This window comes from Merops nubicus, unplaced genomic scaffold (genome assembly GCF_000691845.1).
Source record: "Merops nubicus isolate BGI_N331 unplaced genomic scaffold, ASM69184v1 scaffold625, whole genome shotgun sequence".
Lineage (NCBI taxonomy): Eukaryota > Metazoa > Chordata > Aves > Coraciiformes > Meropidae > Merops > Merops nubicus.
The window spans coordinates 60,515-83,480 of NW_008608787.1; the positions used below are offsets into that span (position 1 = coordinate 60,515).

At 40.6% G+C, this 22,966-nt stretch overlaps 2 protein-coding genes across 2 annotated transcripts in view; one reads left to right on the plus strand and one right to left on the minus strand.

The window, feature by feature from the left end:
* Nucleotides 1–17,292, plus strand: part of ABI1 (abl-interactor 1) — a gene marked incomplete at its 5' end in the record, with an annotated part of 55,084 nt that extends 37,792 nt beyond the window's left edge. Inside the window, 7 exons of the mRNA XM_008940349.1 lie at nt 2,068–2,208; nt 4,443–4,543; nt 5,702–5,782; nt 7,410–7,586; nt 10,535–10,621; nt 14,501–14,686; nt 16,407–17,292. Coding sequence (XP_008938597.1) covers nt 2,068–2,208; nt 4,443–4,543; nt 5,702–5,782; nt 7,410–7,586; nt 10,535–10,621; nt 14,501–14,686; nt 16,407–16,582 — 949 coding nt within the window. The remainder of the gene's footprint in view (nt 1–2,067; nt 2,209–4,442; nt 4,544–5,701; nt 5,783–7,409; nt 7,587–10,534; nt 10,622–14,500; nt 14,687–16,406) is intronic.
* Nucleotides 17,293–18,547: 1,255 nt separating this feature from the next.
* PDSS1 (prenyl (decaprenyl) diphosphate synthase, subunit 1) overlaps nt 18,548–22,966 on the minus strand; it is a 17,088-nt gene continuing 12,669 nt past the window's right edge. The window contains exons 7-8 of the mRNA XM_008940351.1: nt 19,315–19,397; nt 18,548–18,688 (exon numbers count right to left, since the gene is read on the minus strand). Of these exons, the coding sequence (XP_008938599.1) occupies nt 18,548–18,688; nt 19,315–19,397 (224 nt within the window). The remainder of the gene's footprint in view (nt 18,689–19,314; nt 19,398–22,966) is intronic.

A 22,966-nucleotide genomic window follows, 5' to 3' on the forward strand; every position in this document is an offset into this window, starting at 1 on the left:
GGAAGTAAAGCTCTTGTCTTGAGCAGCCCTCTTCTGCCAAAGCATGAAATATCATAGGAATGACTGTTCCCCTAATATATGCAGAAAAAATTTCTAGGAACCGCAAGGATACCATTCTTCTCCCTTTGACAGAGATGGGCCTGTAAAATCAGAGTGAGCTTGGTGTGTAACATGGGCCTTTAGATCTGTGCTGCCTGTTGTGCAGCTTATCCCACCAAGGCAGGGCTATCTAAAGGAGTACAGTGAGGAGAGAGTTCCATGCAGAAACCCTGTGGGCTGGAAAGCAAAAGAAACTGGAGGAAGCAGGGATCTCCTCAATGGACCAAGGAGAGACTGGAAGACCTTAGATGAGATGCTTTCGTTGGAAGCACCACAGGAGAATGAATGAATTGCTGGAGCTGGATGGAGTAGCTGCAGTTGTGCCATGAAGGTCCTGGGGCAAAGCAAGGCCTTGGACTCCCTGTAGCTCCCCCTGGTGGCAATGGGCATCAGCACCACACTGAAGCACTGGGGGACAGTGAGGTGGGGAGCACTGGGTAATGTCAAGGAAAGAATGATTTTCCTGCTCTGCATAAGAATGGCAGAAAAGTGAAGGATAGGATTGGACTTTAGTGATGGAAATAAATTGGTTTTGACTTCTCTGGTGCTTAGGAGTTTGAGTTCTTCAACGGAGCTGAGAAGAGCCAAGGAGAAACTGAGGCATGGCTAAATCTGTGGATGTAGTGCAGGTTTGCTTTTGACAGTATTTTTAAATTGCCTTGGCAAAATAACTAGTACTACAGAGCTGAGAAATACTTCCTCTTGCCAGTGCATTCCAAGGTACAGTACTTTGAAACATTAGTTTTCAGGGTTATTTCTGTTGGAAGCACATTTTCCCTGCTTATAATTTTATTTGGCAGTGTTTAGAGCTCTTATCTATTACAAATGGAATACCAAGTTTCTTTATTTTTCCCACAACTGATCTCTTCTGGCAGATCTATAGGTGGTGGCAGTCTGCATATTAAAATCTGGAGTTCTTTAGATGGGCAAATTAATTTACAAACATCACAGTGCATGCAACAATTATGGTCTTTCCACTTTTCTCGGAGAGATTTTAATAATAGACTGTTATAGTTGTGTTCCATGTTGTAAAAAGGAAGTCAATAAATTTCTTAGAATACTAAGAAGCTGTTTAACTTACCAACTCAGTTATAACCAGTAATTGAACAAATTATTAAATGCCAGTAGTTTAGTTTTTTTTGGTTTTGCTTAGCTGGTGCATTGCCAAATTCCACATCTTGCAGGGGATCTCTTAGATACTGGTGAGAACAGAAGAGCTCTGCAATTCAGTGCAATAAATGCAGTGTTCTTAGGGCTGTAATGGATCTAGTATATAGGTCTCAAAAGATCTGTGTCATATTTCTGACTTGATGCAGTCTGCTAGGTGACCTTGGAAGTCTGTGGGCTTCACTTTCTTTGACTGCAAAATTAAGGCAATGAAGGTCATCTGTGAGGCACTTTTAAGTGCCTCATCCTTAAGTGGTGTGAGACTGCTTGATTACTGCCTTAAACAATGCTACTAGAAAGAGCACTGGTGATTCCAAATGTAACATGTTCTGTGAATCTTTCACCCTTACTCCTCTCTTGATGAGTTGAATACCTTTAGCCAAATTCTTTTGGAAAGCGTTTGGAGCAGAGGGGAAAAGGGGAGACAAGCAAATTGTTGCAGTTGAAAGAATTTGTCATGTGCAGTGTACTGAAGGGTAACTCCACTATGTTATGAGGCTGTAACTGTAGCATATTATGTAGTTCAAAGAATATATTGCTGAGTGGTGAACGTTGTTTAAGCATTTTAACCTAGTTTATGTGCGGTAGGGCCAGCTTGTATAGATGTATCTGCGTAAGAGCACATTAGAATCTTGAACGTGACCTGTCTACCATGCCTGGTAGAATTTGTTTAATATACTGTAATGTGGTTCACTGTATAGTGATTGCTCATGAAAAGTTAAGAAAACAAATGGCTTCACTACCTCATTCATTTATCCTTTTGATTTTCTGATCTTCAAATCTTTTTTTTCCCTTAACCAGACGAAATACTCCTTACAAAACCCTGGAGCCAGTCAAACCACCAACAGTCCCCAATGATTACATGACCAGTCCTGCCAGACTGGGCAGCCAGCACAGTCCAGGAAGGACAGCTTCCTTGAACCAGAGACCGAGAACACACAGGTAGAGGTTTCTCACTGACTCCTTCCTGCGTGGCGTGATGGTGCTCACTAGAGCCACAGGAAAAACTGTAAAGCTTTATTCCTGGTGTCTCTTTGTTGAAAGGCAAAAGGTGTGTTATTCTACCACTCTGCATTAACTGAACTTCACTGCATTGTTGACTTTTCTAACACATAGAAGTGTCTTCATACTCTGTAGGAGCCTCATTGTATGTAGCACCATTCATAACCACAGGCTTCCTTTTATGTAATGCGTTTGTTTTGTTCTTTGGTATTTGTTTCCTAAGAATGAGCAAAACTTCCAAAATTTATGTGGTTGCAAGGTAGGGTATTGATGGATCCTAATGGATTTAAGGTTGTATTATTAACCTTAGCCTAAAATACATCTTTCTTTGTTTCCAAGACCACTAATTGCAAAGGAAAATTTCTGTTGATTAGAAACACCAATGAAAGTAGTCTGCAAGAGCTGATTCCTTTCTTTGGGCTAAAACGTAATGCTCATGATCAGTGTTAGCATGACAGAAGTAGAAAATAAAACATTCACAGAGCAGGTATTGGCATTAGCTAGTTGTTTGCACATGCTTAAGGGCTTTGATGAAAAAGTAGTGCATTTGGGTGGGAAGGATGTTCCAAGTGCACCTTGATTTTTCTTACCTAATTTTTTTTCTCAAGTTGCAAGGCTAGGTCATTCTCTGAGACCCTTAAGTTCAGATTTTTCAATTGAATTTTTACTAAAAAAACTTTCTTTTGGAACCACAGGAGGAGGGGGAGAAAAAAAAAAAAAAAAAAAAAAAAAAAAAAAAAAAAAAAAACACAGAAGAAAGCAATGTAACTAGAAGTACTAGGTTAGCTTATTTTTTCAACAGCTTCCTTCTTAAATATATTTTTTTTTTTTTTTTTAACTCCTACCAGGTGGTTAAACACAGCAGGTTGCTAACAGGTGTTGGGAGAGTATTTTGGACACAGTTGATCATAAAATATCATCAGAACGAAATAGAATGAAATAACTTCTAAATCAGGCTGCTGTGGAGATCTTTTTAAACTGTTTAGCTGGCTACTCTGAACGCTCCCTACTCTTGTCTCACAAGATCTTCCTTTATGTGCTCATAACATCAGCTGCAACCATGGTGACAGGATCAAGGTCTTCAGCAGACAGAACACTCATTTTGAAGGAATTATCTTGGCTTCCATTTCAGATCATCAATTTTCTTTTTTGTAACAGTGTTATTTTCTTAGATAGATTTGAATGATTTGTGCTTGACTCTTGACAGCTCTGATCTGTAGCTACCTGGGAATGGTAAATAAACTACAAAGTCATTGAGTACTAGTTAATTAACACAGATGCGTTAAAGTGGTGTTTTGGCTTCAAACACTGGTCTAGTTCACTTTATATTATCCATAATCCATATAGATTCAAGCCTTGACCTAAAGAGTGCTCTTGGATAGGAATAAGGGCAGGTTATGCCTGAATCTTGATTTGTTTTCAGCTCCCTCAATAAAAATGTTACAGTCTCCAAAGATGTGTAGAACTGTTACCCAGTAGTTCACTAGAATCATGTTCTGTAAAAATCTGCATTACTGGCCTCTAATTTGTATATCATATTAATAGCACTTAGACAAATTTTGACCTGGCTGTACTGTTACCTTTTGGATGATCTTAAAACCAAACTTCTCATACACAATAGGTGTGTGCATGGGCGGGGAAGAGTGTTAGATACTCAGAAAATTTCCAGTGTCGTACTCCACTCCACACCCCACCCTACTGTGGCTGTTGTGAGTTTAAAAGTTCTGTCTAAACTTCTGTTGTGAGTAGAGGAAATGTTCCTTCAGTTGACAGTATAAATAACCTTAAGTAATTATTTATAATTTAGACACAAACTCTTCCAGCCCCAGATTGTTACTTTCAGTTATTACATGGACTCTGAACTACTTCTGCAGTTGTTACTCCATTGCCTAGAACTGACATGGCTTTGTACTTTTTTTTTACTTTTTTAAAACATTTAATTAAACATTTTATGCTTATTGATGTTTATCAACTTATCTAATTCCATTTATGCAGGAGTGTAATGCATTCAAACTTGATTAGCTAAATGCAATTGTAGGTAGACTCAAAGGCATTTTATGGGGGTTTTTCAACAGCCTATAATTGAGTTAGGCTAGCAGAGCTCGCACAAGAAGTGACTGTTGAGGGGCCTTTGCAGGAAATGCTGTGCTGCTACTTGTGGTTTTCTTTCACAGCGGCAGTAGTGGAGGAAGTGGCAGTCGAGAGAACAGTGGAAGCAGCAGTATTGGCATTCCCATTGCCGTGCCTACACCTTCGCCGCCAACCATTGTACCAGGTAGGTGGGACTCTTCCCATGGTAACTTCAGGCTGTAACGTCAGCTGCTTCTGTTTTCAAAGAGATTTTGACTGAGTATGATCAGGGTAGAAACTGTCTTGAAAGACAGTCCTAGCCAGGACATCTCTTATGAATGCCGAAATGTTTTAATTCTTTACCAAAAGTACTTGCAGAACTATCCCGTATAGAATAGCAGATGGTTAAAACACCTTTGTCAGCCCATGTTTCTACAAGATAATGAAGGAGATAGGAGAGATTTGTATCCTTTTAAAGCTTAAGTACATTTTTAAATATCTATGTACCATCTAGGATTTCTGGATGCCCTGACATGCAGCAGCAACTATGCACGTGTTTGGTGGGAAGTACTGTCATCTGAACTAGCCTGCTAACTTTACCATCTGCCAGTGATGGTACATGTTATTTTCTTAAATAAAAGTCTTTACTTCAAGTAAATTGCAGAAGATGACCTACGAAAAGAGTGCTAGTAGTAGGCTACAGGGTTATCCACCAGTGATTATGCTCCAATTAGAGTCTGAAGTTGCTAACCTATGATGGCGACCACTGAGGAGGCAGAACTACTAGTGTGTTAAGACACCACAGCAATAAAAGAGAACCATGCAGGATTACTTGGCATCAAAAGCATACTCCCTTGTTTTTCAGAATGATGGATACTGAGAATGTGTAGGATTTTTTTTTTTTACTGTAAGCCGGCAGGATGATTATTTTGATATAAACCAACTCAGTCACTTGTTTACTATCTGTGTATTTTGTAAGCACATCAAGCTAATTTGCACAAGAAAACAGTGGAGTTTTGGTGCAGTGTAATTCTGCTATTGCACCTCTTAAATCTCTGTTCCCTGGATGACAAGTCTTCATGTTCTTACACACATGTAGGTTTTGCTTTCCTAGGCATTTCTGATTCTGCAGTGTTACAGATAGGCATGAAATCTTACTGCCATCTGGCATCCCATAGAAATCAACGGCAGTGAAGATCTGCAGGAACAGAACCCTCTGTAGGATCAATGCCTGAATTTGTATCGGTTGCCCAGGGTTGAATTTCTGTATTTATTGGGGAAGCCTATCAGGTTGTGTTGTTTTGTTTTGCCTTTTTTTTTTCCCAATAAATGGCCTAATTGGGAATATAAACTATTTTATTAGCACACATTTCTGTTCCTCCTCCTCCTGGAGACCCACCAGTACCACCACTGCCACCACCTCTCCCGATGGGCAGTCTGATAGGTGAGACTTGTGTCAATGCTGCAGTGATGGCAGTTACACTGCATAATCAATAATCATCTCTTCCTAATGGACTTAGTGAGGGTGTTTTTTCTTCTGTAGTGGGCTATACATGATTTCAGTACAAAAATCAGTTCTGGGATTTTTTTTTTGTTTGTTTGTTTTTAAACAAATCTAATCTTTACTAATTTCCTGTGGTTAAAGCCTCTGAAGGTAAATACACAAGGTATGGGAAAAGGCTGCCAGTTGCTTGAAATCTCTGGTCCCAGTAAAGCTAAGATCTAATTAGCCTGATCTAGAAGAACTCAAAAATCAGCTTGAAAATTGGTATTCTGCTGTTGTCACTCCTGCAGCTGAAACTAAGCCACAACAGTTTCACTCTGGCATAAAAATGGTATCTGATGTGTAGGGAGATATATGTATTCTGTCCTGTGTCAGTAAGGTGACTGAAAAGCAGAAATGCCTGTCACAATGGCCTGGGTTTGATTCTGTGATGCTGCAGGCAGGTGGCAAACTGCAAGGCTTGAGGAGGAACTAACAGTTCTTGAAAAATGGCTTCAAGCAATAGCTGTTAGGATGGGAATCTAAAAGTAGTGCTTTTTTGAAATAGGCAGGAAAAAATACCCCACCCTTTCCTGTCACAGGCTGATGACAACATTCATTGATTGTGTTATCAAACTAGCTTTGGAGGCTTTGACCCACATAACCCTTTGCACTTTCCCTCACTGAAGTGTTAAGCGAGAGTGACTTTGGATATCATGACAGGACTGCAAACTTCTGATTGCACACTCTGTGTCTACATTTTTGTACAGATTTCTATAAGATATGTACACATAGGTATATAAAAGCACAAAACATTTCATTGCAAAACAATTTTTGCATTTGAAAATTACGTTGATCCATGTGACCTCAACGTGTGAGATTCATTAGTTTGCAAGGTGCGATTCTTTTCTCTGTCAGAGGTGAATCCAAACGAGAACTTCAATTGTTTTATTAACCTTGAAATTTGTCCAGTAAGCGTGTGGAAGGTAAAAATGAGTGTTCATCCTGAAGATTGAGTGAGATGTCTTTCTGTCAGCTGACACTTTATGATTCTGGTTTGTCAGTGCAAATTCCATCAATATGAAAGCACAACTAGCAAATATGATTGATAAGCTTCAGACACTTGGCACATTTATGATATTTGTTTTACTGTTTTGTTAAAATGTCTTTTTATATTAGAATGGAGACAAGTTATGGTTCACAATGGAAAACATTTGCTTTGAGCAGAATGTGGATTTTTTTTCTGTGTGCTTTTTAATAAAGGGCATTGCATGTAGAATAATTGAGATATGCTTAAGAATTGGAAGCTGATTCAATTTCTCAGTCCAATCCAGTTTCGCAAAGTAGTCCTCAGCGTTTCTCAAATGCCCTTTATATGTGTGTTGGTTTATGTCCTCTGGGTTTTCTCATTAACGATTATAATGGGGTTGTTTGTTCTCTGTTTATCTCCTGTTACTGGCCTTAAATTATTGGAAACCTGTAATCAAGTATTTCCCATGTTCTGGGCTTTTTTCTGTTTTCTGTGTTCTGTGCCAAGTAATGCTCTGCTCAAGTCTTCTCCTTGGTTCCTCTGGCTAATGCTTTTCAGCTGCCCCGGGTTCAGCTCCTGGTTCCCAGTATGGCACAATGACCAGGCAAATCTCGCGACACAACTCTACCACTTCTTCAGCATCTTCTGGTGGATACAGACGGAATCCTTCTGTGACTGCCCCATTTTCTGCTCAACCTCATGTTAATGGCGGGCCTCTTTATTCTCAAAATTCAAGTAAGCTTCTGAGCTCTGAAATCACAAACTGTTTTGAGCAAAATGGTTGTAAAAGCATGCATGGCGTTTTAATTCATTTATGATGAGCATCAATCAGATTACTGCTTTCTTTCCTAAAATAGAAGGAAAAACAAACAAGAAAAAACATTGAAGTTGTACAGTGATTTCACTATATACAATTATACTGTCTTCCCCTATGACTTGTTTGCTTGTTACTTATGACGATAAATTATTATGATTGCCTATCTAATTATAGGCACATTATACTTAGCTTTTCAGGTGTGCTTGGAGAACATAAACTAAAATCAGATTTTTTTGCAGGAGACCTAGTGTGGCTGTAATACAGTCCCTCCACTGCTGGGCTAGTCACAAGAGAGTACTGTCAGAGCACAGTGCTCATATAACAAACTTTTTCCATTACGCAGTTCCTCCCTTTCTCTGTCCCTTCCCTAAATCCTCTCCCGATTCCACGTTTCTCCTTTGGTTTTAGTTTTAAGCTTGCCTGTTAAGCAAGAGCTCAGTCTCTATCTTTCTAGCAGACTCCTATGTGCTTCAGTAGTAGTAGCATAGATGTAATTGAATGAGAGAGGGGATGGATGCTGTGGGCAAGTGAGCAGGTTTTGGTCAGCAACATCCTGCCTATCTACTCAACAGGGCAAACAAGGTATACTGCAGAAAGTTCTGCTAGAAAATATAGGTCTACTTGAGTGTTGGTAGAAAGCTGTTTCTATTGGGAAGCTTTTTCCTTGCCATTTCATAAATTTTGACCAGACGCGTATAGAGGAGTGGTAGTCCTCTAATGGTTTCTGGTGGTGATCTTCAGTGTGCCAACTCTTTAAACTTCAAAGTGATGTTTCTTTAAAAAGAAACATTGATGTTTTGGCTGAAGATCATTTTGGACCAGTGTTTGCTGTTGTGTAATTACTCTTAAGGAAATAATGCATGTAAATGTTAGAGATGCTGAGGTGAAGACTTTTCTTAGTGTTTTAGAAACATTATGCTTATCAGAAAGCATTTTTATATGCAGACACAGTACCTATCTAGTAGGGATTTTTTTTTTCCAATCCTCATTTTCCTTCCACACTATCACCCACACTGGCCCTTCATTTTGCTCCGCACTCTTGTTCCCCCAGGTTAATTCACTGTAACAACAGAAACTCCTTCCTGTTTGAACTGTTGTGTTCTGTTGAATAGACAAGACTTTACTTCTGGAAATAGTTTGGTTGTCTTAAATGCTGTGCACATCACTGCACATCACTGTTCCTGAATGTCCACATTTGTCCAAAGCAATTTTTTGCTCAAATGCAGATGCTGTTCCTTCATCTGGCCTCTCTGGTGTTTTCAAAATACTGATTGTCAGCATTTTTTAAACAGTATTTTGATGGGGGTGTGTTTTTCTGCTTTAAACTGTTCTTCTCTGTTTCTGAAACTGGTGATTTTTTAAATTATTTTTTAATGCTGCTGTCTTAACGTTAATCCGGGTCCCATATTTTCCTAAGGTTTTACTTTTCACGCTAACAAATATTCTGTTTTTTCTTAGACGTTTACTTCAGTTTTGTGAGAAACCTGTTTGTTCGTGTTCTTTTATTGATCATTTTCTCCCATACAGTTTATTTCATTATTGGTTTTGTAATGAACTAAATGCTCCATTTTTATTCATCAAACATTAATCTTAGTTATGGCTTTATTTAAAACTGTTACTTACTTGGAAGTACAGAACCTCTTTCAAATTTGGTTCCAACTGGATTACCATGCTGAATTTCCACCTTCACAGGAATTTCTCTGCTTCAGCACAAGAGAAATCAATGGGCACAGTATAAATGAATGAGTCGATGTTTTGTTGTTGGGGTTTTTGGTTGGGGTTTTTTGGGGTTTTTTTTGGTTTTTTTTTTTTTTTTTTTTTTTCCCCTTCCCCTCTTGGGGAGATGTCCTGCTGTAGCTGATACTTCGATATGCCCAGGTGCTACCATGCCTCTTTCCTACTTGCGGAGGGAAGAGTTGAACATCTCGGCTGTCAGCCCAGCATCTCTGAGCACTGGTGCCATGTGTCTCATATCTCATTGCTCACCAAATAGGTACATATGTCAGAGAAGATGAGCTTGCAAAGCATTTCTTGGGGAGCTCTGTGTGCTAGTGTAGCTAGCTGTAGCTATTGAAGCCTTTGCCAGCCTTCTAGGTTGCTGAGTGCATTCTAAACACAGAAGACTTAATAATTTAAAATAAGACTTAATAATTTAAAATAAGGCTTAATAATTTAAAATAAAGTTCCATTCTACTATTGCATTCGTCTATCTGGCTTTCCTACCAACAGGCAACAAGGTCCCTTTTCCTACATAAGACAAAACCATAGTAAGACAACCCACCATTCCCCCCCAGCAGAACTAAATTACAGGAGGTGCTCCCTGTATGAATATTAAGTATTGATGTTGCAGTAGTTTCCCATGGAAAGTAGTTGTCTTTGCTCTGTGTCAGTGCTGCTTTGCTGCACTTGATATATAACATTCTACTTCTGTTTAAGAGGAGGAGTCCAGAATCCTGCAAAACATCACCTCCACCTCTAGTAGTGTGCTTCTAAAAGATAACTACTAAATTTGAGTAATCCTTATTTCGCAGCAAGGTGAAAAGCTCAGTTTTTGTGCTCCCCAGGTGAAGGGGAGAAGTCCCTTCACATGCACCCTGTGAGATTCCAGACACACAGCCTGCACTCAGCTTTTTACTCAGCTACACACAGGGGCATGCGTTGCTTTTTGATCCTCGATTGGCTAACCACAAATTCAGCCTTGTTGGAAACACAAGCTTGAAGAAGGTTCTTCTGTGTGTGTGTTCTTGTTGGTTTTTACATACTTTGTTTTGTGGTCCTCGTTACTGACGGCTGCTTTTGTTTGTTTCCTTTTTTTTTTTCCTTTGTCTGTTTGACTTTCCCAATATGGTCTGTGTCTTGCTACCAGTTTCTATTGCTCCACCCCCTCCCCCTATGCCTCAGTTGACTCCACAGATACCTCTCACAGGCTTCGTGGCCAGGGTGCAGGAAAACAGTAAGTTTGGACAAGCTGAGCTGTTAAAGGGTAGAGCCTACTTTCTTCTAGCATGCATGGCTGGCAAGTCAGACTCTTATTTGTTTCCTATTCCAGAAGCTAATACCATCTTGCATTCTAGTGTCAATATGCTATTGGAGCTGAAGGGCACACTCTTCAATATTTTATAATGTGCATGATTATTACTGACCCATTTAAGTTCTGAACTGCAAATTTATTATAGAAATACGGTATGAAATGTGACATACGCTTAGTGTGACTATAGAAATGTATCTTAATTAAAAATATTAATTTTGTGTTAAATCATCCTGCCTGAGGCTTTTTAACTAGGGTCAATTGATCAGTTTTTATTAGAAAGCCTTATGTAGACTTATGTACTGTGTCACCATCAATTCTACTACTGTAGCAGTTTTCAGGAAGCCATGCAGTCAATTGAAAATGTGCGGTCTTAGGAGCTAATGCCATTACAAAGGAGCTTGTGAGGTATCTCTCCTCTCAGCAGCCTTTCATTCTCCATTTCTTTGTGTTCACTAGCCAGATTTCCCTACTAAGCTCGCTGCGGCGTAGCTCTGCTTGTTAGGTTTGTGAGAGAGATGCTCCCTGGCTATGATCTGTGCTGCAAGGTCTTTCATACCGGTAACTCTGCTTTCACTGTTACTGCTTGATTCCTATCAGGTGAGTGGTACTGCCCCAAATGCTAGTGCAGGTGTAAAGTTGTATTCCTGACCTGGAACATGAAGTGTTTGGGTGCCCTTGTGGAGTTCTGTAGGATCTCAGGGGCTACTACTACATAGTAGCTATATAGCTCCAGCATACATTTAGAGGCCCCCAGATCTGTGGTGCTCCTCTTCAGTTTCCCGTTAGACCTTTTAAGTGATCATGTTGTGAGAATTCCCCTAAAAATAGGGGGCATCTCTCTGCGTCTCATGGAAAAGTAAGTACTTTGGTGTTGCGCTAGGTAAATAATAAGATTCATGCTAATGTAGAATAGTATGCCACAAAATTGTATTGGCAAACCTTCCAAAATTCAAAGCGTAGTTCAACCTGCTGAAGAGAAAGGTTACAGAATGTCTTTACTTGCAGATAAACTTGAGCAAATTGGTATCTGCTTCTGAATTGTTCCAAGTATTGTCCTTCTGGAGATAACGCAGCCCGTGGGAGAGCAGAGGTGAAAGGGACAGACTTACTCCTATGTGCAACAACAAAATGCAAGCTAGTTTGTGAAGGGGACTGCAGCAAAAATAGCTGAGGCTTGAAACCTGGTCGTAGGAATTGGTCTTTTTATTTCCTTTCTTTTAACGGTCCCTCGGGTTTAACAGCTATATAATGAGCGTGGCTTTGAGGAGCTGCTGCCTCATTTCAGAGGCAGGGGTGCGTGTGGCAGTCTGTGCGTACGCTTAGCAGAACTGGCTGCAGAGGCTGTTGTTGGGTTTTGGCGTTGTGTGCTAGACTTTCATCTGCCTCGTTTTCTGCAAGAAGCCTAGGAGGGTGTGAAGTTAGGGAGACGTGGGTAGGCTTGTCTTGTCTTTATCATAAAGATCTGTGGGTTTGGAATCCTCTGCTCTGTGGACTTCTTTCAGAGGACAAGGAGAGAGGCCACAGAGACTATGCAAAGCCTATTCTGTTTTTCCTGCGCCCTGTGCTCAAACTGTGGGTATCTCCTTCAGAGAGGTTTTCCAGGGTGTCTGGTGCCCAGGGACAGCTGATGGGGAGTAAACTGCCGTACTGTCACACCAAGCCCTTTCAAAAGGAATCTGCTGGGTCCCATTTAAACAGGAATGTGAATGCATTCAGAGAAGATGTCTCAAGTTGGAGCTGTGTCAATACTGGTCCTGTTACACCTTCTCATTTAGTGTCGTTTTCTGTATGCCTTTTTTTTTTTCCCGTAGGAAAAGGATTTCTATTCCAGGGTCTGCCTGTTTTAAGTTCAGAACCAGGAGAATTCTAGGTTAAGTCTGAGGCAGGAGGATACTTCCATGGATGGGCACTTGTATAATTTTCTGTTTCATTCTCTCCCCTTGTTTAAATGTGAAGTTGAGTTGTTTTAAATGTTTCCCATAAAGCATGCAGTTTCTGCACTGCATCTCAGTTAGGGTATGCGTTGGTGCTTTCACCCTCGTGTTTCCTGCCCTCTTTTTTTTTCTTTTCAAATAAGCAACTTCATTGTTGAATAAAAGTTTTTGCATTTCTTAAGGTAAGGATTTCCCAAGATCTCAAAGGGTAATTGTTTCAATACTAGGGTTTGGGTTTTTTTTTTGGGCTGCAGATAGAAACTAAGGGGAGAAATCTATTTTGTGCAAGATGTGCTGAAACTACTGCACAAAACTAATCCATTCATAAACGGTGTTGTCACATGTCTGTGGTGGATTAATGAAGCCTGCCTCTGAGTGCTGTTTAGTAACATGGGCAAGAGGCAGCGTTCACTCAGCCAAAGGCTTTGTTAGTCTGTTGCCAAGTGACATAAATGGGCTTCTGTATGGGAGAGGAATGACTAATGCAGTGGCAGCCAGCCTTACTGATGAAGAGCGGGCTGTGGGGGATACACCTCAGCTGGCCAAGTTGAAGAGGAGCTGGGCTTGCAGGTGAAGATGAGTGTTAGCTTTTCTAATCTCCAGGGCCATGGTAACTAGCAGTACCTAAGCCTTCATTCAGTGTCAGTCTTTGCCCTGTAGCTTGGCTTTAGTCTCAAAGTTAGTGTTGTGTACTGTAGCTACACATTATGGAGCATGTGCCCAGCTTGATGGCTCCTTCCAGTCAAACCATTTCTAGAGCAATAGTTTTCATACTGTTTTCCCTGTGCAGACTCCCAAATCTATTGGAATTAAGTCTATATTGCTACCTTGTACAAAGTTCAGTTGAATGACAGTAGCTGCCTTTCAGTAACTTCTGGCTTCATAGTACTTACACCTAGGTCTGTGTGTAGTGGACCACAGTTCCCAGGGACTAGGATAAGTGGCTTGATGTCATGCATTTGAGCATGCTCGCCCTCTCTCCTTTGCTGCCAGCTGCAGTGAACATCACTGAGAACTAATTTGATGAATTGAGTTTGAGTGACTTGTGCTATAAAGCAGTTCTCTTTTTTTCCTTTTCCCAAAGCAACTTGTAATTGTGCTGATGGGAGAATCTCAGGGCAGGGATTCGACATTTTGGATTATGCACTTCATTCCTTGAGCACTTTCCCCCCCCAAGAGCAGCAGCTGCCTGTTGTGGGCTTCCATTTATTAACTGAATCCTGGATGTGTGCACATGCACAAGCCAGTCTGCAAGATAAGGATCTGTATGCTTTTTCTTCTGCAGAAGCATTACTTGGCTTTCTCTTACCTGGTTAAATCTTAAACACTACTCTCTTCCCTTTTTTATGATCCACACCAGATGTTTTTTTGCCCCCTTAATGCTAGCTCTGAGAGAGAAGGAATCGAAGGAAGCAGCATTCAGAAATAAGATGAAGTGATTGTTGTAGGCAACAAATTTGTTCAAAAATGATCAAGCTGCTGGCCCAGTGCAGAGGCCTGTTGCTGCCTGGCTCAGAGGGTGCCGCTCGGAGTCCTCCCATAGCTAACTGCTGCAGCTAGCCCCTCGGCGCATGGGCGTCAGAGCAGGAAGCTTTCCTCTCTGCTGGTGTTCAGCTTCTGCCCTGCAGCATGTGCTTTGACTCTAGTAGCATTTATACATAGATTTGACCACTAATAACAAATGTAGCTGTATGTTGTAGCTGTTAATACAAAGCCTCTGTTTCTAATCAGTGCATGGTACTATAGTGCATGCTACGTGTGTTGTCCCTCCACCCCTTTTATTTACAGTGTACAGCCTCAGGATTGTTTGCATCTTCACAGTTTTGATTTAAGAAAAAAAAAAAACATAATCTCCAAACGTTTCTAGTTGCTGATAGCCCGACTCCTCCCCCGCCACCACCTCCCGATGAGATGCCGATGTTTGATGACTCCCCTCCTCCTCCACCCCCACCCCCTGTGGATTATGAGGATGAGGAGGCTGCTGTTGTGCAGTACAGCGATCCCTATGCAGATGGAGATCCTGCTTGGGCACCTAAAAACTACATAGAGAAAGGTAAGAGAAGGATTGCAACTCTGTGTTAATGCAGTGTCAGAGGGGTAAAGGTGTCTGAAGAGAGCGAGGGACTTGGCTTGGGTCTGATGAAAGCAATTGTTGTCCTTGATAAGTCAGAACTCAGACCATTCTTTTCTTACTTTGCCTGTGGCTACACCTAATGTGATAAAATGTAATCCTCCTTTGGAAGGATTATAAAATACCTTCAAGCATTCTAGAATAGTTTAAAATAATCCCTTATTATACGAAGCAGATGTAAATCAGATGGCTTTCATCTTTGCTGAACTGTTGGATTGTCTGTAGCTACCTCAGGACTGCTGGGCAATCATCTAGAAACAGAATTGCAAAGGAAGTCCAAGCTCATTTATCCCATCAAACTAAATAGCTGGAGTGGATCATTAGACTTTCAGCTAGAAAATGCAGTGAGGCTTCCTTGGAGACTCACCAGTGACTCCAGATCAGCAGGCTTAGGTATGAAGTCATATAGTGAATGTCTCTTCCCATGAATAATTGAGACACTGATTTCCTGCCTGTAGAGCTGTCTGTGTTCTGACAAGGACCATTTTGTCAACAGCAGCGTTGCCAGTTCCCTCACGATCAGGCTGGTGCTGCAGTGCATGTGAAAGGGGGTGGGGTACCTGTGGTACCTGTCAGAACCTGGCAGAGCTGCCGTGTTCCATCTGCCACTTTCTAGCTGGACTGTGTGCAGGACGTGCCTGTGGGATGAGAACATGGTTACACCACATCGTTACCTGCTGGGCATTAAGACAGGATGTTTCTGAGAATGTATGTGTGGAAAATAGTATGGGTTTAGAAGTCATTAAACTGATGAGTGCATAAATCCACGTTAGCTGTTTTGAAGCAGAAGGCTGTGATGTCCAAAGGTGTTTTTTTTTGTGTTCATAGTGGTAGTTTTTAATTCCAGTATTATTGGTGGCGACATTTACTCCCCTTAGGGAGATCTCTGCTTTAATTGCACACAATGAGTTGGAGGTTGGAAAGAGTAATAGTCACCAAGACAGTGCTGAAAATAGCTGATGTTGCTGTAAATTCATTTCTACATTTTCCTACAGTAACTTCTGTACTTGCAGTCATTGCACTCCTTGGAACGTAATGCTGAAACTTCCTACCACAAAGAAGCTCTGCAGCAATGACCATCCGTTTCTGTACGGTGGCTTTAAGCAGCTGCTGTTTATAAGATCACACACTGAAGTACGTTCTAAATAGCTGCAGGGGCCGTAGTGTAGCATTTTGCTACTGCTGGTCCATTTCTACAGAATGATGGAAAAAAAAAAAAAGGAAAGGAAAAAAAGACGTTTCTAGGCTTTCTCTTCACAAGAGATCCCTGTGCAGGAACTTCTGTGCTTTTGAGGTGATCTGACCAGAAATGACTGCCACGCTCACGGAGACAGATATGGGACAGTTCAGCTTCTAAGCATCCCTGTGCTCAGCTTTACTGTGTTGCAGGTAACTATACGTCCCTGACAGTAGTTAACAGAATGTTCAGTGTAGTCACCACCCACTTCTTACTGGTAGCTCATGCTGCAAGAAAAGTGAGGGTTCATCTTCTGGACTGGATGTGCAACAGGGAAAACATGTGAGTTTTTTATGGAAAATCCCAGGATGGCAAACTAGGCTTTTAAAAAACAATTGTACTTCAAGAGATGCTATTCATGGTGCTATTAATAACGTGCTAAACGTGTCCCTGTTCAATCCACAGTTGTTGCTATCTATGACTACACAAAGGACAAGGACGATGAGCTGTCGTTCATGGAGGGTGCCATCATTTACGTGATAAAGAAGAACGATGATGGCTGGTATGAAGGAGTCTGCAATCGAGTGACTGGCTTGTTTCCTGGGAATTATGTTGAGTCAATCATGCACTATGCCGATTAACATCTTTTGCTTTTTGAAGCTGGGTCTCGTTCAGTCATACCATGATTATTTACAAGGGGTAACTAAAAGCTAACAGAATTGTCTTAATATACTTCGAAAACAAACGTGCCCATTTCTTCAGGCCACACTGTTTTAATGGTATGATTGAATGTCCATCTCCCCGAGTCTCTGGAGACAGTGTGTCTTACCTGATGGCAATTTGTAAAACAAGCAACTGTCTATAACTGGTTATACTTATTTACTTATGCATTGTTAATTTTATGACCAGCCTAAATATTCTGGGGAAGTAGGGTATAATATTTAATGAACCATGATCAGATTGTGCCATTACATTTTTCAGTACAGCATGGTAACTAACACTACGTTAGACTAACATATTAAAATCTGGATGAGAAGTTTAATGTTAGTGCTGGTCATGTTACTTTTTGTTTAGACTCTTTGCTCATTCTTGAACTATATTTGTTTAAAGCATGCATACAAACTTATGTATTGAAATATACTTTTTTAAAAATCCAAGATGCTTCCAATCGTTGTAATCTTTACCTGGAGTATTCTCACAAAAGTCTATTACAATGAGTTGTTTGGGTCTAAGGTGTCCATGTGAATCAAAAATGGGTGGTCTTATGTATGTGTAATTTGTACCCAAGTTTTTTTAATGAGTAAATTTTCATTATAACTTTTTCCATTCATAAATATATAAGTGAACCAAAGGTCTTGTCCATTACTTTGTTGGTTGGCTTGGCAAAGAAGTTTGGAATGCTAGCGTAGCAAAATCATGGCTGTTATCCCAGGCAATGTACTAAAAAGCAAATGTTTGTAAATGTGACTTTATCACTGACAGAGGGCAAATAAATTAGATATGAAACCTGAATTACACATTTATACATACTCCTAAAAATTCTTTCCTCCCAAAATCCATTTTAGTAAGGATTCTCAATCAGATCTAGAAGCAGTTAGGTTGAACACCATCTGTACCTGACATTTTTCAGTGGAAAATACAGCTGGAGTGGTGCTGTGGGCAGCTGAGCAGAGCCAGTGGGCTGTCCTCAGGGTGTGACAGAGGGGAAGCAAGCAAACACAACAGGAACTTGCCCTTGTGTTAAGGGATCAGGGACAGAGATAGTTAGAAGGGATGTACTTCCCTGCTCTACAGATTCTGTGGCTTACATAACCTGAAAAGGAATGTGGAAGTACTGGATAATTACTGTCAGAGGAATGTGTCTGGGACTTCAAAGCAGACTTCTAGGAGGGTACTGAATACACTCAGTAAATGAGTGATGGAGTTGGAAGCTTTGAATGGCTGTTGAATCTTTAGTGTGAGTTAGAAATACTGAGCCCTTCCTATCTTAACTGTAGCAATCTCAAATTCTGTACACCCTTAATTACTAGCAAGTAGCAACCAAGAGCATACCTGTATTTCATTATGAATTGGAAAATTTCTCATTGATGTATGTATTATCAATTAAGGTCTATACATACAGTCTTTTATAATGATCCAATTTCCATATATATAATTCCAGTTACTTCTATAGCTTAACAGCCTAGAAATCACTCAAGCCATCTCTCTTCCCAGGAGCCTACCATTCACACTAATAAACACAGTTAGAAACCACATTACTGGGTGAAATTTGGAACAACTTCAGTTCTCATACACTGATTTATATTTATTCTCATTGTGGCCTTTGTGCATCGACATGTAAACATCTTCCCCACCCCACCCCCACAATCGGTAGCCCCCACTAAAACAGTCATACAGCACAGTTTGATTTGCTCCGAGTTGTATGGCTTCCAACAATAAAACACTTCTAAATTCTTAAGGTTTTTTTAAAAAAAGTGAAACTTCAAAAAAAAAAAAAATCTTTAAAAAAATAGTTTTTGGTAGCCAGTGTTGGAAGCAAGTAACTGTAGAAGTATTTGTAGGCACAGTCTGGTAAGTAGCTGCCAGAAGGAGTGGGAGGAGCCGTCTCACTTGTCCCGCAGGAGCACCATCTCCGTCAGCTGGATGAGGGCCTGGCGCTCGGGGGACGGCCGCAGCTTGCGGATCTCCCTGGTGGCTGCGTGGCAGTAGCGCTGGGCGAGGTAGGTCGTCTGCTGCACACCGTCGCTCTGAGGGGAGGGGACAGGGAAAGGCAACGGGTAACCGGTCCTGCCTTTTGCCTCGCCCAGTTACAGGGGGAAGCTGAATCCTACATCTCCTCCCCAAAGTGTCAAAATACGAAAACACATCCGTGCTATGCTTCAGTATACTTACAAAACAAACAATACTGGTATTAATAACATGCTATTCAGTAGGATTAGAAACTAATGGTTTAACTCCTTCCACTGCTGCCCTAGAGATGGACAAGAGACCCCATGCTATCCTGAAAAAATAGGTATTAATTTTGCATAGTTACTCAGCCTTTTCAGACCGGAGCCAATTAAAACCAATATGGAGCATGCACTGCAGTTATAAGACTGACTGGTAATTGCTGCTGGCGACAGCTACTCTTCATCTGAGGGAACTGAGCTCATGCAGTAGCTTTTTATGATGTGGATTTTATACTACTGGAAAAGGGAAAAAAAAAAATTCTCCAGTACCTAGCAGTGCCAGTAAAACACCTGCAGACTACTGTGTACGGTACATAGCATACTAACATGCAGACCTGCCATTTTAGTTTACTTCAGAGGCAAAGAATTTCACTTGGACTTCAGCAGGGACAGCATTTGGGAATGAAATTTGGTATCGGTCCTACCTCCAATACGTATTGCCGAGCACGTTCAACATCTCCTGGCTTACTGAATCGTCTCATTATCATAGCATTCATTTCTGGAAACTAAGCACAAAGGGAGAAGGTTAGGTACTGTTTACGAGTTGTTTTCCACCTAGCTGCCTATCATGCTAAGGTCAGAACCTCTTCTGCCACTTGTTACTACAGGTACAGCTATAGGAGGAAAACCCTGCAACTATAGTATGGCAAAACCCAAGCATTTTAAATTTCAGCTGGCTGGCTCTGTTGGCTGCAGCCAACTGGTAGTGAAAGTTAGGACCTGCCATTTCATCATGTTGAGCAGATGATCCAGTGTGGTAATTTTTGACGTGGCTACTTCCAGGTGTATCATTAGCTCAGGTATTCCTAGAGCACAGATGATGTTTAGTGTCGGCACACCTCGAAGCAACACCTCTTCCCCCACATGTACAACAGAGAACACAGGAGGTCTGTTCCATCTGTATTGCACAGTTCAACCTGTAAAACCCTTCACAATACCTTTGATTGTTAAATCCACTTACGCTTTCCATTGCTCTGGTATTTTATGTACCCAGGCTCTGCCACTGCAAAGCTCATGACAGATATTTTTTTTATAACAGGAAAATAACAACTAACTATAACGTATTTTGTTTTAAGGCACATAGAATTTGTAGTGCGTACTACACACTGAATTCTCTGCAAATCAGGGAGATAACTAAAGTCAGTTGCCCGAGAAGGTCACTGCACCACTTATCAGAACATGTGCAGGCACTTTCTTCAGACACTCCAGAAACAGAAAAACCTGGTGCTTAACACACAAAGGCCACAACTCAACGCAGCTACTCTGCAGAAGAATTATTTTTAAAGGGAAGAGGTTTTTGTTCAGCATGTCCAAAAGGGTTATAGTCAAACAAAGATATTTTTTTTGCCATACACTTTGGCAATAACCATTGATCTGCTTTCTTTGCACACCTTTGGTCCTGAAACTGTAGACATACAAACTTGTTAGGGAACAAACATGTAGCACCCCTTGTTGTTGTGACATTTCCGTGTTACTCAGAGGTAGTCTTCATGGCAGAGACATTTAGAAGTTTACTGATGACTCATACTTTGCTTTCTCTTCTGTATCCTAGCTTTCCTCCCATGTCATGACAATTTAATTACAATGTTCATATAATCCATTTTCATAATATTTACAATCATACAGGCTACATATGCTTTCACATTTTACATTTAAGCACTAAAGGATATTAAAATCCCTGAACCTGCAATGCAAAACTGACATTAGCAGTTCTGCAGATTAAATGGGCAGTATATAAGCATTTGACAGGAATGTTTATAATACAACTAAATCATCATTCCTGAGCTGTACTAGTTTAAGAGTAGCTTTAGACATACCATATACCAGTCTATTTCCTTAAAAAAAAATAAGCGTGGGATTTTCTTTACTGAATATTTTTTCTTTACTGAAAATAATACTTTACTGAGTGGACTAACTTTAAATACTGAAGGTATCACATCAAGATAAACGTTCTTTGTATAAAGGCCTCCCTGTAATATCCTAATGCACAAAGACATATTTCAGAGGGGAGGTGAGAGAATAAGAAACAGTGGCTGTCACTAAGATGTAGAGCATATTAAGAACTGACATATGCTTGTAAGGAAGACAACATGAGGATTACCAGATACATTAAAGGGTAGTAACATTAAATGTTACTGCAGGAGAGCAGTAACATTGGTATCAAAAGAAAAGAGAGCCCGTAACTACCAATTACATCTTGGACTGTCTGCAGGTCCTGGCTCAGGAGTGTTTATCCTTACACACAAATAGCTGAAACGTCTTTTAGTAGCAGCACAATAAATGTTGAAGCTCAAAATTTTTTTAGCACTGATACTTTTTTATAGAGCACTTAAGTCTGTAGCAGTGTTCTTCCAGTTTCTTGAAAACAGCAGGAGACTTACAAAGAAGCCTTCGTTCAGGTTAATGTGGAAAACTTTGCAAGATGGTCAAGTTATCTTTCAATGCAAAATGTACACTTCCTATCCATCAAAGATAAAAATGAGGAAAAGCCTTATAAAGTGACCTACAAAGAACAAGTCACATTTTAAAATAGAACTGACAGATTTTCTTTTTTGTATTTCCGTATTATGAACTCATTTATCTTCTAAAGCTAATTAAATGGCAGATGAAGTTGAAAAATCAGGAACAGCCAACCCAAACAAATGAATAGAAGAACGTTTTTAATTAAAAAAACAAGGAATATTCAACACCCACAAGACAATGTCACCCATTCTCTGACAAAATCAAGAGTATTTGCAACATGTCCCCTTTTCTCTCTACAAGTAGCTCTAACACCTCCCCACCCCAAACATTTCACAATCACATCCTCTTTCTGTACCCAAGTCTCTCACTGTTCTTTAGACAGCTTCAGTTGCTGATGACTAACAAGATCTGGCTGCTTATCAAGTCCTGAAATAATGACTCAAGAACAAGTTTGTGAGTCCCCAAGATGAGTCTGTGGGGAGGAACTGAGAACATGGATGGAGAAGGTTCGTCTCAGCATGTGTTCATCTGCACTCTTAAGTGGCTGATACTCTGCTTTACTGTCTTTTCTGAGACAAGTCCTTGTAAATGCCCAAAGAATGAGGCAACAAACACGTGCAGATGTTCCACCTACCCCCACTCCAGGCTCTTCAAGAAAGAAGGGGAAGTAAGTGTCATAAAGCTGTATTTTTTTAAAATGATTAACACGTTTCCCATGTCAAGCTCTGAGCGATACCAATGAGAGATCACAGACTAGAGCTCCACTGGAAATGATTGTGCCAGCTTTTGTGAAGACTTCGTTCTGTGAACTCTGTTAGAAAGGACTTTTTTCTAAGTAAGTCCCAAATCTTTACTCAAGTGAACCAACAGCTTGAACAAGGTGTGTTAAACTATTTTTATTTCCCTTTTACGCATTAGCACCAATTTTAATGTTTCTCTCGGTGCTGCTGGCACTTCTGTTTTCCTTCTACTCCTCCAAATAATTTTAAGCCAGTAAAAATCTTGACCAATTTTAAGCTTATTTTATATGTGATACTCCTTTTTCTCTTATGCAAACTACTGCTACATTTACCTTCAGAAGGGAAAGCTTCCTACATTTATAACTGGGTAAGACTCAATGACAAAGAGAGGAAGAGATCAAATCCGGTAAATATCCACCTAAAATCTAGACAGAGATTTAAGTTTTTGGCCCTAGGATGGATACAAAGCCCAGAACTTGGCAAGCAGCCCATACACATAGTCAAGCCTGGGGATAACAAGATGTCTCTGGAAAGAGAATTAGCAAGAAGCTATTTGGGAATAAAGTGCAGAAAACATGCAAAAACTCTCTCTGCACCCGCCCCTTTGCAGAGCTTAAGCACTTGAAGTGGAGCAGAAGGAGAGGAGTGCTGTGTTTGACACAAGGGCCGAGAGGTAGGAGGACTTGTGCAGGAAGCCATTCCTCAGTCTGCAAGTACATCTGTGGCACCAAACCCAGCTGAGCTTGAGCACATGCCCAGGCCGTGTTCATCACCGGCGCTGTGGGTGTGAAGTGTCTGAGCTGGACCTCTGTGTGTGCTGTGAAGAGCAATGCACACTTGCTGTTCTGGGGAAATAGATTCCTGCCGGCTTACC